General features: G+C 47.4%; 1 protein-coding gene across 1 annotated transcript in view; it reads right to left on the minus strand.

Annotated features, from left to right (window-relative positions):
• Positions 1–568: 568 nt before the first annotated feature.
• Positions 569–13,861, minus strand: part of col9a2 (procollagen, type IX, alpha 2) — a 78,731-nt gene continuing 65,438 nt past the window's right edge. Inside the window, exons 29-32 of the mRNA XM_055656112.1 lie at positions 11,664–11,718; positions 6,118–6,306; positions 5,496–5,573; positions 569–3,087 (exon numbers count right to left, since the gene is read on the minus strand). Of these exons, the coding sequence (XP_055512087.1) occupies positions 2,903–3,087; positions 5,496–5,573; positions 6,118–6,306; positions 11,664–11,718 (507 nt within the window). The 3' untranslated portion in view covers positions 569–2,902. The remainder of the gene's footprint in view (positions 3,088–5,495; positions 5,574–6,117; positions 6,307–11,663; positions 11,719–13,861) is intronic.

Raw genomic sequence — 13,861 nt, forward strand, 5'->3', positions numbered from 1 at the left:
CACTTTCGTATCCACTCCCTACACACTAGGGGGCAATTTACAGATGCCAATTAACCTACAAACCCACAGGTCTCTGATGTGGGTGGAAACTAGAGCACCCGGTGGTCACAGGGAGAACGTGCAAACTCCACACAGACAGCACCCAAGGTCAGGATTGAACGCCAGTCTCTGGTGCTGAGAGGCAACAACTCTACCAGCTGCACCACGGTGCCAACCTTCTGATTACTTCCTGGGTTTCAAGATTGACTGTCAGTCTTTGAGCTGCCTCTTCAACTGCAACCGATGAAGTGAGCCAACAGCAGTAGACCAGAGAACCCCATCAATGGTGCTCGGGGATGACCTCAGGAGAGGGTGGATCTGCTAAAGGGGCAATGTGTAAGGGAAGACAGTGGAATCATATGGGTCCCTTAGAGGCAGCCGTTCAAGTCTCAGCTAGGAATTGTTTAAAGTATTCCCAATGACAAGTTCATCCCTACCCCAATCGAGAAACCCCCGATCAAGTAACCTTCCAGGTCAAGTCATGTGGGTGGACCTCAGAGAGGGACAAATCACCACTCGACAGCCACACTTCTGCTCCGTAGTTTTATGTACACATTTATTGACAGTAAAAGGCATAAAATTAAAACAAATGTAACCAAAGAGAAGTCAAAAGCAAAGTGAGTGTGCAGAGTCCAGGTGTAGGTTTCCAACCCAAGGCCAAAGTGCACAGGCCTAGTGCAGGGACACAAACCAGAAGGCACAGGAGCAGAATTAGGCTGTTTGGTCCATCGAGTCTGCCATCCCACTGCACAGGTCAAATGTAATGGCTCGGCCTAAGCACAAAGTCCAACCGAAAGGAGCCTGTGCAAGGTCCGGGTGGAGTGGCCTGGGAGGATGGAGGGGGTGGTGATGTTGAGCACCAGCATGGGTGCGGTGTAGCAGGGGGAGGGGGAGGGGGGATTTCTGTAGGCGACAGAAAAACATTGTCTTTTACAAAATGTCTGTTTTATTGGATGGTGCTGCAGTACAACGAGAGACAAACACACGGTCTTTACAGTTGCACAAGATTTCAAACATAATAAATTAATAATGTTCATGAAGTTAATCCGTAGGTGGGTTTATTTGGGTGAATGGGTGCCGAATTGTGTGGTGAAATATTCCGCTGATTTCTCAGTGTCCTCATCTTGTGATTTGTTTTGCTCGTTTGCTTTAGGGAACAATACTTTCTCCTCTGCTAGTCTTGTAAACGACATCTATTTATTTACAGAGAGGAAAAGGCCATGAAAATCCACCACTAAATTGGTTAGTTTGCCAGCCTTTGCGGGGCCTTCTCCCGATTGCTAAAACCTTCTCCAGATTGATAAGCCAGGGAAGCAAGAGTTTATGCAAAGCTGTCACGACAGAAACACAGAGTACAGGTTAGCAGACTGCTGTACTCCTACATTGCTCAATGTGATTTCTAACCACCCGCTCTCTGAAAGACGATGCATGGCTCTGTTCAAGTCCCAGCTCAATGCCCGCACTGCTCCTCAAAGTGGGAATCCCAAAGAATGCTCGGAGTATCCAGCAGGTTGACCAATGACGAAGGACTTTCATAAAGCATCAGACATGGGGGCTTTGGCTCAGTAGGTGGCACTCCTGGCCTGAGGTGAGGAAAGTGTAGGGTACAACTCTCTTTGCTGACAGATCCGTCAAGTGAAGACCAGCTTGGGAAGTTTATATCTAACCAATCCTCCACCCCAGCATCATACAGGCAATGGGAAGCTGACAGAGTACGAGATGCAACAATAGATGCAATCAGCTCCACGCCATCCAAGGCAAATCAGAACCAGAGCTGACTCGTAACCTCGTCAGAACTGCCTCACACAGAGTTAACACCAGTTCTATGTTGTCCCACTTTCTCACTCACTCCCCACACAGTAGGAGGTAATTTACAGAGGTCAATTACCCAACAACCCCACACGACTATGGGATGTAGAAGGAAGCCCATGCAGTCACAGGGAAATTGTACAAACTCTACACAGAGAGCACCAAGGTCAGGATTAAACCCGGGTCTCTGGCGCCGTGAAGCAACACCTCTATCAGCTGCGCTACTGTGCCGCCCCAACTCCATCCCTCTCCCAATCAAGAAGCTTGCTTCCAAGTAAAGACATGTGAGGGGGACATCAGAGGGGGGGTAATTCGCCACTCGACAGCCTCTATTCAGCTCTGTAGTTTTATGTACACATTTGTTGACAGTAAAAAGTCTCAGGTGAAATTCTGCTGGCATGGAGCTTAGCAAACCACATCTCACCACAGTGGAACATCCTCGCCCTGACAGAGCCGTGAGATACATCTGCAGAGATCCATGCCAGACCAGGGTCGTGATGGAAGGACTTCAGCAATGGTCTCGGTCCCTGCACTAGTCCAGAGCATATAATCGGGTGGCCTCATCAATATCACATTAAGCGCAGTGGCTACAAAGAAATGGAACTCTATACACAAACACTGACTGCAGCACACATTAGATTCACACATGGGACTGGTGCAAACTCACATCACGATAACATTCCCTAATAGTTTGTCTAAGTTATTTAAAAATAATTAAACCAAATAAAAAGCTGGGAACCAATGTACATCATCAATCTTTGCTCAAATAAACATACCAAAGAAAAACTTTTTTTTTTTTAAACTCTTTTGACTTTCATTTAATCTGTAAAGTAGTATTTTGTGGTTATTTTTGGATTTCCTTTGTATTTCTTTTATATAAAATGCACCAAATATTTAAAATCAGTTCAGTTTTCAAGAGATGCCCTTGTCTGGGGTTGATTCCTGGTGGTGTCCGTCTGCATCTCTCTCTCTCTCTCTCTCTCTCTCTGCATCGTGCGTGCGGCACTTGCTGCTCGGATGTTTGGGCGCACGCGGGTGGTCAGTTTGAGTCACTTCATGGCCCCTTGAAGTTGGGTGGGCCCAGGTAGGCCGAGGCCCCTAAGCAAGCAGCAGCTTCGCAGAAACCAGGTATACCGGGGGATCCGGGTAGGCCAGGGCGCCCGGGCTGTCCCAACACCCCCTGCACGCCCACTTCACCGTGTCTGCCGTCGATACTCCGGCCCGGCATTCCCGCCGGTCCTGCAGAGAGAAAAAACTCCCATCACTGTCAGGTTTCTCATTAATTGTGGACTCACAACATGGCTGCTGGGTCACGGACAAAAGGAGAGTCAGAGTCAACAGACCCTTCAGCTCAACTCATCCATGCCGACAAGATGGCATTCTGGACTGGTCCCATTTACCTACATTGGGTCCATGTCCCTCAATACCCTTCCTGGCCATATATTCATCCAAAAGTGTCATCATTAGATTTGCTTCTACAGCTTTCTCTGGCAGCTCATTCCAGATGCAAACAACCTTCAGCTTTGAGAAGAGGTTGGACAAACATGGATAGTTATTGCTGTAGTGCCACAGGCTGGGGGCCACGCCTGGTGGAAACGTGTAAAGTTATGAGAGGCATAGATACGATCGATAGTCAGAATCTTTTACCCATGAATGAAATGTTAAAAACTCGAGGGCATGGGTCATAGAGCCAACAGGCGCTTCGGCCCAGCTCATCCACACTGACCAAGATGTCCCTCCAAGCTAGACCTATTTGCCCATGTTTGGCCCATATCTCTCTAATCCTTTCCTATCCATGTACCTGTCCAAGTGTCTTTTACCTGCAGTTACAGTACCTGCATCAATGACCTCTTCATGCAGCTATACATCCTCCACATATCGACCGCCCTCTCAGTGAAAAGGCTGTTCCTCGAATTCCTATTAAAACTTTTCCCCTCTCACCCTAAACATGTGCCCTCTGATTCTTGTTCCCCCTGCTCTGGGTAAAAGACTCACTGCAACCACTCATGATTCTATGCACCTCTGTGAGATCATTCCTCAGCCTCCAAGAAATAAAGCCCTAGCCCTCTCCCTATAGTTCATGTCTTTGAGTCCTTGCAAAATTTGGGTGGAAGTTAATGGGAGCTAATCAGGGGACCAAGACAGACAGCAGATGCAGCTCCATTATGAGATTTGTCCTACATTTTGGTCTATGGTCTAGATTCCAGCCCCTGCAGTCTCTTGTGTCTCCACTTTGGGAGCTGGGTTTGGGGATAACATTTCCAAAGTTGCAGAAACTACTCTCAATTCTCTTTCAATTCATTATTTCAAAAAAAATTTCGACGGGCTAAATAAGGCAAGACGATGGGATCGAAGGTAAAGAAGACTGCAGATGCTGGAATCTGAAAACAGATCACTAGAAAAACTCAGCAGGTCAGTCGGCATTTGCGGAGGCAAAGGAGTGAGTTGATGTTTCAGGTCGAGATGCTGCATCAGGGCTGAGAGGGAGCAGAACTGTATATGGCAGTACTAAAGGGTGGGGGTGGGATAGTTGGTGATAGTTGGGACCCATTGTGATGTGGAGTGGGAGGGTGTGGAGGTTGATGGGCAAATGGAACCAGATTGGGCAATGGGAGGGATGAGAGAATTGAAACCATAGGCAACACTAAATGGAAGTCAAGATTGAGTAACTAGTTGGGGGAAGGAAAATCCAAATGTGCAATGCCAGCATTTTTTTGCGTGAAATCTGATCAAGCTACATGGCAGATCTTCTTAACATACACAGTACCCTGGGGTTGGACTTTGGCAGGGTGGGCACTCTTGGGTCAAACCCGGATTGGGGGGGGGGGGGGGGAGGGCACCCTAGGGTTAAACAATAGTATGGTCTGGCACCCTATGGTGGGACGTCTGGGCTTGTACACTCTGGAGTTTAGAAGGATAAGAGGGGATCTTATTGAAACATATAAGATTGTTAAGGGCTTGGACACAATAGAGGCAGGAAACATGTTCCCAATGTTGGGGGCGTCCAGAACCAGGGGTCACAGTTTAAGAATAAGGGGTTAGCCATTTAGAACAGAGACGAGGAAACACTTTTTTGTGAGTTGTGAGTCCGTGGAATTCTCTGCCTCAGAGGGCGATGGAGGCCAGTTGTCTGGATACTTTCAAGAGAGAGCTAGATAGGGCTTAAAAATAGCGGAATTCAGGGATATGGGAAGAAGACATGAACGGGGTACTGAATGGGGATGATCAGCCATGATCACATTGAATGGCGGTACTGGCTCGAAGGGCCGAATGGCCTACTCCTGCACCTATTGTCTATTGCCCTAGGGTGGGATGTCTTGCACCCTTGGGTGGGACGCTGGCAGGGTAATCACCCTGGAGTGGGAGCCTGGCAGGCTGGGGCATCCTCGGATCACCTAATAGCATGGTCTAGCACCCCAGGGTAGATCGCTGGGGGAGTGGGCAGCCGAGGATTGGCCCTGGCAGGTGCGGGGATCCTGGGGTCGGACCCGGGCATGATGTGACACCCAGTTCCCAGTAGTAGAGACTGAGTGTGGCTCGGCAGCAGAGAGCAGTGACTCTACGAGCAGTATATCCAAGGAAGGATTGTCAACAAAGTCTCACACCCCACACAGTCAACTCCAACCAACGCTGGAGCCTCCCCTTACCTGTAATTCCCGGTGGGCCTGGAAGGCCAGGATGTCCACGCCCCGTCTCACCGCGATCTCCCTTCACCCCTCGTTTGCCTTAATGTAACAAAAAATACACTGTATAATTGGCAGTGATTCTTACTGGATGAACAATGAGAGTCAAAGTCAATGCAGCGATCAATAGAGGGACCATGATTGATCAGGGATCAATTACTATATACTGTAGTTGATTAGGGATCAATCATTCAGCTTTGTAATCACCAGCTTTCAGTCAATCATCAATTTTCTTAATCACTGGGGGATGGGGGCTGCCAATGAGTTGCTTCAATCAATGGAGGGTCAGTCTTTGGGCTTCTAAATGAATGGGTTGTTATCACTGGAGGTTCACATCAATATGGGTCAATCACTGGGCTGCTTAATTAATGGGGTGGGGTGGGGAATCACTGGGATGTATTATCAATGGGGAACAGTTCATTGGGATTGATCAATGGAGGATCAATTGTTGGTCATCGTGGCATCTGATGCTCATGTTTCATGCAGTCAATGAATGAGATGATCATTGGAAGGCCACCACTGGACCTCACCATTGATTGGAACTTCACTATTCCAGCCCATGTCTGGGCACAGGTTGTCACCTTACCCTTTGGTCCTGTGTTTCCAATCTGGCCTTGAACGCCCGTCAGCCCGGGAAGACCGCGAGTTCCTGAGACGCCGTGGTCTCCTTGTTCACCAGGAGCGCCCAAGGGTCCGGGGAGTCCAGGAGGTCCTGTCATCCCTGCTCCACCCAGTACCTGCCTGTTGGCACTGACTGCTGCTGCTGCCAACTGCTCTGTAACAAACAAAGGAAGGCAGACAGCGTGAGGCACCAAGGTTGCCAGCAAACAGCATTGTAATTGTAATTCAAATTTATTGTCATTGTCTCAATTTGAGACAACGAAATGAATTTCCCTTACAGGCAGTATCATTAAAAAAATCACAAAGAAATAATAAAAATAAATAATAAATAAATAAAACATATTAAAAATAAATTTGAAATTGAATTAAAATTTAAAAAAAAGCACAAACACAGAAAGTCCACGACACAACATAACATATATGGCACCTAGGTGAGGAAGGCACCATAGTCCAGCCAGCCTCCCCTCCGTGTTCATCCGTGGTTGGGGCCTTCCGAGCACCCGCAGTCGCCTCCCCGGGTGGCCCGATGTTCAGGCCCTCACGCCGGGCCGGTGGAACGCCGATGCCGAACCCCGACGGTGAGCATCTTCCTCCTCAGCGGCCCGGACCTTCTGATCAGCCGCCTCCCGCTGCCGGAGTCTGCAGCTCCTGAGTCCACAGGCCGAGCCGGGCAGAGTCGCAGGACCCCGCGTTGTTAGTCAGCGCCGCCCGCGTTGGGAGCTCCGCAATCCGCAGCTCCAGGATGTCGGTGCAGCAGGTCCAGCACTCCGGGCTCCAGACGGCGACCCCCGGTAAGGCATCGCCAGCCCCGCGATGTTTCAGCGCTGTCCCGCCGCTGCTGGAGCTCCGGTCGATCCCGGCAGGAAAGGCCGCGCCAATCCAGGTAGGTAGGCCGCTGTGGGGGGAGGGGGGGGGCGAGGACGCGACTCGAATAATAGTCGCGTCCTCGCCAGGAAGCGGCTGAAGTACGGTATCCCCCGCACCGTGCCCTCTTCCCCCACATAAAAACACCAAAAAACCACAAAAAAACACACTTTTACATAACTAAATAAACAAAAAAACAAAAAGATACCGGGCTGTAGGTGGAGGCTGCTGGCACCAGCGCCACCGGAAGTACAATCAATACAACAGTTGGACCAAGCAGGGCTTGGTCCAACTGTTGCCCACTGCAGAGTTTGTTCACTCAGCCCCATTACACGAGAGAAAGGTACCGCGTCAAGTGTTAGTGTCACAGAATCCTACAGCACGGAAACAAGCCCATCAGCACAATGTGTAGGATGCGCGTCCTCTATTGCACCCATTTGTTCGGTAAATAGGGGAATTGATTTCCAATGACAAGGAACAGGAAACATAGGTCAAAGGTGTAGGAAGGAACTGCAGATGCTGGTTTACACCAAAGACAGACACAAAATGCTACAGTAACTCTGCGGGTCAAGCAGCATCACTGGAGAAAAAGAGTAGGTGGCATCTTGGGTAGCCCCATCTACATGTCCCACCTGCCTGCATTTGGCCCAAAAATGTCCAATAAGTAGTTTATTAATTTTCAGTGTTAGCTATGCAAACAACCCTCAAATCGACAAATAGTCCATTACACACAGTCCAATAATTATTACACAAATACCCAAAGACCGATATAAACCTGCAGTTATACACGGAAACTAATAAACAGTGGCACTAATATTCAATGATGCCTAATTCTCAGGTACACAAAATGATATGAGGAAAACACATAAAACACATAGTGCTGCAGGAACTCAGTGGATTAGGCGGCATCCAGGAAGAGATTGGACATGCGATATTTAGCGTGGGAACCTTTCTCCTGGACAAGGGTTCGGTTTGAGGATGTGTCCGAGAGCTGGTGCCTGGCTTCAGCATGGTAGCGGTCAACCTGCTGGACTACTACGGCACCTCCCTGGTCAGCGGGCTTGATGTCAACAACTGCATTGTTACTGAGTGAGCAGTATGGAGGGATAGAGGTTGGTGGGTGAGGAGAAGTAGAGACAGTTGATGTTGAGGCAGCAGATAGAAACATAGGTGCATTAGTAGGCCATTCAGCCCTTCGAGCCTTCAATACAATCATGGGCTGATTATCTAACATCTGTACCCCGTTCCTGCTTTTTCCCCATATCCCTTGATTCCATTAGCCCCAAGAGCTATAACTAACTATCTCTTGAATCCATCCAGTGAATTGGCCTCCACTGCCTTCTGTGGCAGAGAATTCCACAGATTCACAACTCCCTGGCTGAAAAAGTTTTTCCTCATCTCAGTCCTAAATGAATACCCACCCCTTATTCTTAAACTGTGACCCCTGGTTCTGGACTCCCCCCAACATGGGAAATATTTTTCCTGCATCTAGCCTGTCCAATCCCTGAAGAAGTTTATATGTTTCTGCAAGATCCCCACATCCTTCTAAATTCCAGTGAATATAAGCCTAGTCGATCCATTCTTTTATCATACGTTGGTCCCGCCATCCGGGGAATTAACCTGGTGAACCTACGCTGCACTCCCTCAATAGCAAGAATGTATGTCCTCAAATTCGGAGACCAAAACTGCACACGATACTCCAGGTGCGGTCTCACCAGGGCCATGTACAACTGCAGTAGGACCTCCTTGCTCCTGTACTCAGATCCTCTCGCTATGAAGGCCAACATGCCATTAGCTTTCTTTACTACCTCCTGTACCTGCATTGCTTACTTTCAGTGACTAATGTATAAGCACACACAGGTCTCATTGCACCTCCCCTTTTCCTAATCTGACACCATTAAGATAATAATCTGCCTTCTTGTTCTTGCCACCAAAGTGGATAACCTCACATTTATCCACTTTGCATATTATACTGCAATTGCCATGCATCTGTCCACTCACCCAACCTATCCAAGTCACCCTGCAGCCTCATACCATCCTCATCGGAGCTCACACTGCCACCTAGCTTTGTGTCATCCGCAGACTTGGAGATGTCACATTTAATTCCCTTGTCTAAATTGTTACTATATATTGTAAATAACTGGGGTCTCAGCACCGAGCCTTGCGGCACCCCACTAGTCACTGTCTGCCATTCTGAAAAGGACCTGTTAATTCCCACTCTTTGCTTCCTGTCTGCCAATCAGTTCTCTATCCATGTTAATACCCTACCCCCCAATTCCATGTGCTCTAATTTTGCACACTAATCTCTTGTGTGGGACCTTGTCAAAGGCTTTTTGAAAGTCCGGATACACCACATCCACTGGCTCTCCCTTATCCATTCTAGATATAGATAGATATGCCATTTATTGTCACTATACATGTACAATGAAATTAAAAGCTGCTCGTACTCAGTGCATACATATAATTTAGTACAAAAAACAAGAAACAGAAAACAAAAACAGAAGGGAGAAGGGAGGAGGGGGGGAGATAGGTGCACAATTCTGCGGCGCTATATACATATATACAGATGGAAGTCCGGGTGTTGGGCTGTGAAGTCAGTGCATGTGTGAATTTGAATTAAGAGTAGTTATAATTTTCGGAAAACAACTATTCCTGAGTCTATTTGTCCTGGATTTGATGCACCTATAGCGCCTTCCAGAGGGCAGCAGGGCGAACAGTCCAAATGCAGGATGGGAGCTGTCTCTGATGATATTGCTCTGCTAAGGCAGCGGGAGGTGTAGATATCCATCAGGGAGGGGAGAGGGCAACCAATGATCTTCTGTGCTGTCCTAGTTACCCTCTGAAGCCTCTCCCTGTCTGCCATGGTGCAGCTGCCATACCATGCTGTTACATCCTATTTGTTACATCCTCAAAAAATTCCAGACGATTTGTCAAGCATGGTTTCCCCTTCATAAATCCATGCTGACTTTGCCCGATCCTGTCACTGCTTTTCAAATGTGCTGCTATTACATCTTTAGTAATTGACTTAAGCATCTTCCCCACTTCTGATGTCAGGCTAACTGGTCTATAATTTCCTGTTTTCTCTCTTCCTCCTTTCTTAAAAAGTTGGGTTACATTAGTTAACCTCCAGTCCACAGGAACTGATCCTGAGTCGAGAGAACATTGGAAAATGATCATCAATGTATCCATGATATCTTGGGCCACCTCCTTGAGTACTCTGGGATGCAAACCATCAGGCCCTTGGGTTTTATCTGCCTTCACTCCCAACAGTTTACCCAACACCATTCAATGACGATTATGAATTTTCTTTTGGTTCCTCTGTCACACTAGATCCTCGGTCCCCTAGTATTTCTGGAAGATTCTTTGTGTCTTCCTTAATGAAGACAGAACCAAAGTACTTGTTTGCCATCTCCTTGTTTCCCATTACAAATTCACTTGTTTCTGACTGTACGGGACCTACATTTGTCTTCACTAATCTTTTCCGCTTCACATATCTAAAGAAACTTTTATTGTCAGTTTTTATATTCCCCGCAAGCTTACTTTCGTGCACTATTCTCCCCCTCTTAATTAACCCCTTTGTCATCTAATCTTGAATTCTAAATTTCTCCCAGTCCTCTGGTTTGCTGCTTCCTCTGGCCAAATTACATGCCTCTTCCTTGGATTTAACACTATCCATAATTTCCCCATAGTACCAACATTAATGGTTTCAGGCTGGAAAGGCGTAATATTTTGTAACATAACTCGTGCATATATGCAATTCAGCACGTGTATATGAATGTACGTTATATATTCACTCATCCATTCTCGAATGGTTAAAGTTTACCTGGATAAATAACAATATACACACCAGAACTCAGTGACACACTGGTAGGTAACTCATTTTGTACACAAAATTAGCACAAGATGGGAAGAGGCCATTCATCCCATTGAGTATGCTGGACTTATGTGGAGGAAAACTAGTTAGTCCCGATTGCTTGTCCAGTTCCTTGTCCGGTATCGCTTTTAATAGTTGAATAATTTTCATTTTCCTGGTCTCCCCTTTGCCTCACCTTTACCATGGACGTTCAGTCTCTTTACACCATTCTCCACCAGGAAGGGCTCAAGGCCCTCCAATGCTTTGTTGTACAAAGACCTCATTTCCCTCTACTAATGCTCTCCTCTGCCTGACAGAACTTGTCCTCACACTCAACAACTTCTCTTTTGACTCCGCTCACTTTCTCCAAGTTAAAGGCGTAGCTATGGGCCTGCCTTTTTGTTGGTCACGTCCTTGTTCCAAATGTACACTGGCACTACAGTATGTCCCACTTCTTTCTCCCTTACATTGACGACTGCATCATGGCTGTCTCCTGCACCCGTGCAGAACTCATTGATTCCATTAGCTTTGCCACAAACTTCCACCCTGCCCTCAAATTCACTTGAACTATCTCTGAAACCTCTCCAGGTTACTACTTACCAATTGAAGTCGTAGTTTCAAGGCATAAGGGGCAGGGAATGGAGGGATATGGAATATGCACAGGTAGATAAAAGTTACTTTGCATCTTGTTTGACACAGACATTGTGGGAAAAGGGCCTGACTTTGTGCTGTTCCTGCTCTATGATGTGTGAGACACAGTGTTAGTACGTGGCACTGCTCCATCATGCACTCACCTTGCATCATTTTCAAGCACGCCTCGACAATATGTTGATCTCCTGCATCTCGGCCCTGCCAACGGAAATAGAAGAGGTTAGGTAGAAGCCTTGCCCATCCTGAACGGGTGACACCAATTCTGATCCAGCCCATCCTGGCAGGCAGTGTTGGAAACAAACACATTCCATCACCCACTGTTCTCTGCCTCATATAACCAAGATATACATTTAACATATCTTTATTCTCTGAGGGATGCGGATGGCACTGCCAGGGCCAGCAATCATTGTCCGTCCTTGAGGAGGTGGGAGCGAGCTGCCTCCTTGAATCTTCAAAGTACTTCTGGTGGCGTACTCCCATAACAGGAATCCCCAGAATCAAACTTACCAATGATAATGGGTCAATGATCTATTTCTAAATCAGGATTGTGTGTGACTTGGGAGAGCGGGTGATGGAGATTGAGGGTAGTGCTGGGATCATGCCCCCTGATGACAGAGGAGGCAGGTCGGGATGTGCAGGGTGTGAAGGTTCACAGCCATGTATCTCATGGGCGGTCCGCTCTGCAGACACAGCGCAGCAGTGGTGAAGGAGTGAATGCTTTGGATGAGCAGACAACTCTGTCCCAGATACGTCAAGGTCCTCGGGTGATCTTAGAGCTGTGTCCATTCAGTCAAGGGCAGAGGGTTCTATCAAACTCCTGGCCTGTGCCTGGCAGATGGTGGAAAGACTCTGGAACATCAGGAACGGAGTCATTCCTGGCAGGGTAGGTAGGCAGCCTCTGAGCTGTCCCTGTAGCCCTGGCATTTACATAACTGGTCCAGGTAATACAGACCTCTCACCCACAGGTGCTGTAGAGAAGGCATTCAGCAACAGCTATGCTGTTGAACATCGAGGGAATGTGGTGAGACAAACAAAAAACTGTGGGTATTACAAATCTGAAATTAAGCAGAAAATGACGGAAACACTCCCGATAGGTCAGGTAACAACTGTGGAGTGCAGAGTAGACCTAATATTTCAGGGCCATAACCCTTCATCAGAATGAGCTGATACTGATGAGTTCAACCTGAAACATTAACACAATTTCTCTCTCCACTGATGCTCCCCCCATCCTAGTTCTCCGACTAGTTTTACTGTCTTTCTGATTAATTTTACTGATTATATGCCTCGGAGAACTAGGATGGGGTAGGGACGGAGAGAGAGGGAAGGCAAGTGTAACTTAAAGTTAGAGAAATCAATATTCATACCGCTGGGTTGTAAACTACCCAAGCGAAATATAAGGAGCTGTTCAATTTGTGTTGGACGTCACTCAGGTTGGATGAGGTTGGAGGAGGTGCATGAACCTCTGCCTCACCTGAAAGGACTGGTGGGGTCTTTGGACAGAGTCAAGGGAGGAGGTATAGGAACAGGTAATGATTTGGGAACAAGGATGCTTGGGAACTTAGAGTAAAGTGCTTCTCTAAAAGATCACAGAATTGGTAGATAAAGTAACTAACTCCTTCTATTGTTTATCATCAACGGGGGCTTAGGATATAGTGGTTTTGCTCACAACTCTTACATAACTTGAACAAGTCACAGTCATTCATGTGAATGGTCCATCACAGGTACTGGCCTCCACCGTCGAAGGGTTCTACAGGAGACACTGCCTGAAAGTCAGCCAACATCATCAATGACTCACCACCCTTGCCACTACTCATTTCACCATTGGGGAGAAGGTACAAGAGTCTGGAAACCGTGACCTCCACATTGAAGAACACCTTCCAAGCAACAATCAGGGAACTTGACAAAACACTAGGCCCAGCAACCATAATCTTCTATGGACCAATCTGTAGAAGGATCCAGACCTGAAAAGTCCAGGTCCTGGTCATCCTTTTTCTCCAGAGATGCTACCTGACCCGTTGAGTTACTCCATAACCTTTTGTCTATCTACAGTACAAGAGTTTCCTGGTCCGCTACCGTATAAGGATTCCCTGCTCAGGAGCAGTACAGTACAAGGAGTCACCAGTCCGCTACTCTACAAAGGACCCCTTGTCTGGTACAGTACAAGGATTCCCCGGTCTGCTATTATACAAGGATACCCTGGTTTGGCATGGTACAGTCCAAGGATTCCCTGCTCCACTACAGTACAAGGATGCTCTGGTCTGGTACAGCCTGGTTAGTTATGTGTCAGGTAGGTCTGGGCATCGTCAGTCAGTCTCTAGCCACGGGGAATAGTGGAGGAAGA

Source organism: Leucoraja erinacea, chromosome 26 (assembly GCF_028641065.1).
Source record: "Leucoraja erinacea ecotype New England chromosome 26, Leri_hhj_1, whole genome shotgun sequence".
NCBI classification, from domain to species: Eukaryota; Metazoa; Chordata; class Chondrichthyes; order Rajiformes; family Rajidae; genus Leucoraja; species Leucoraja erinaceus.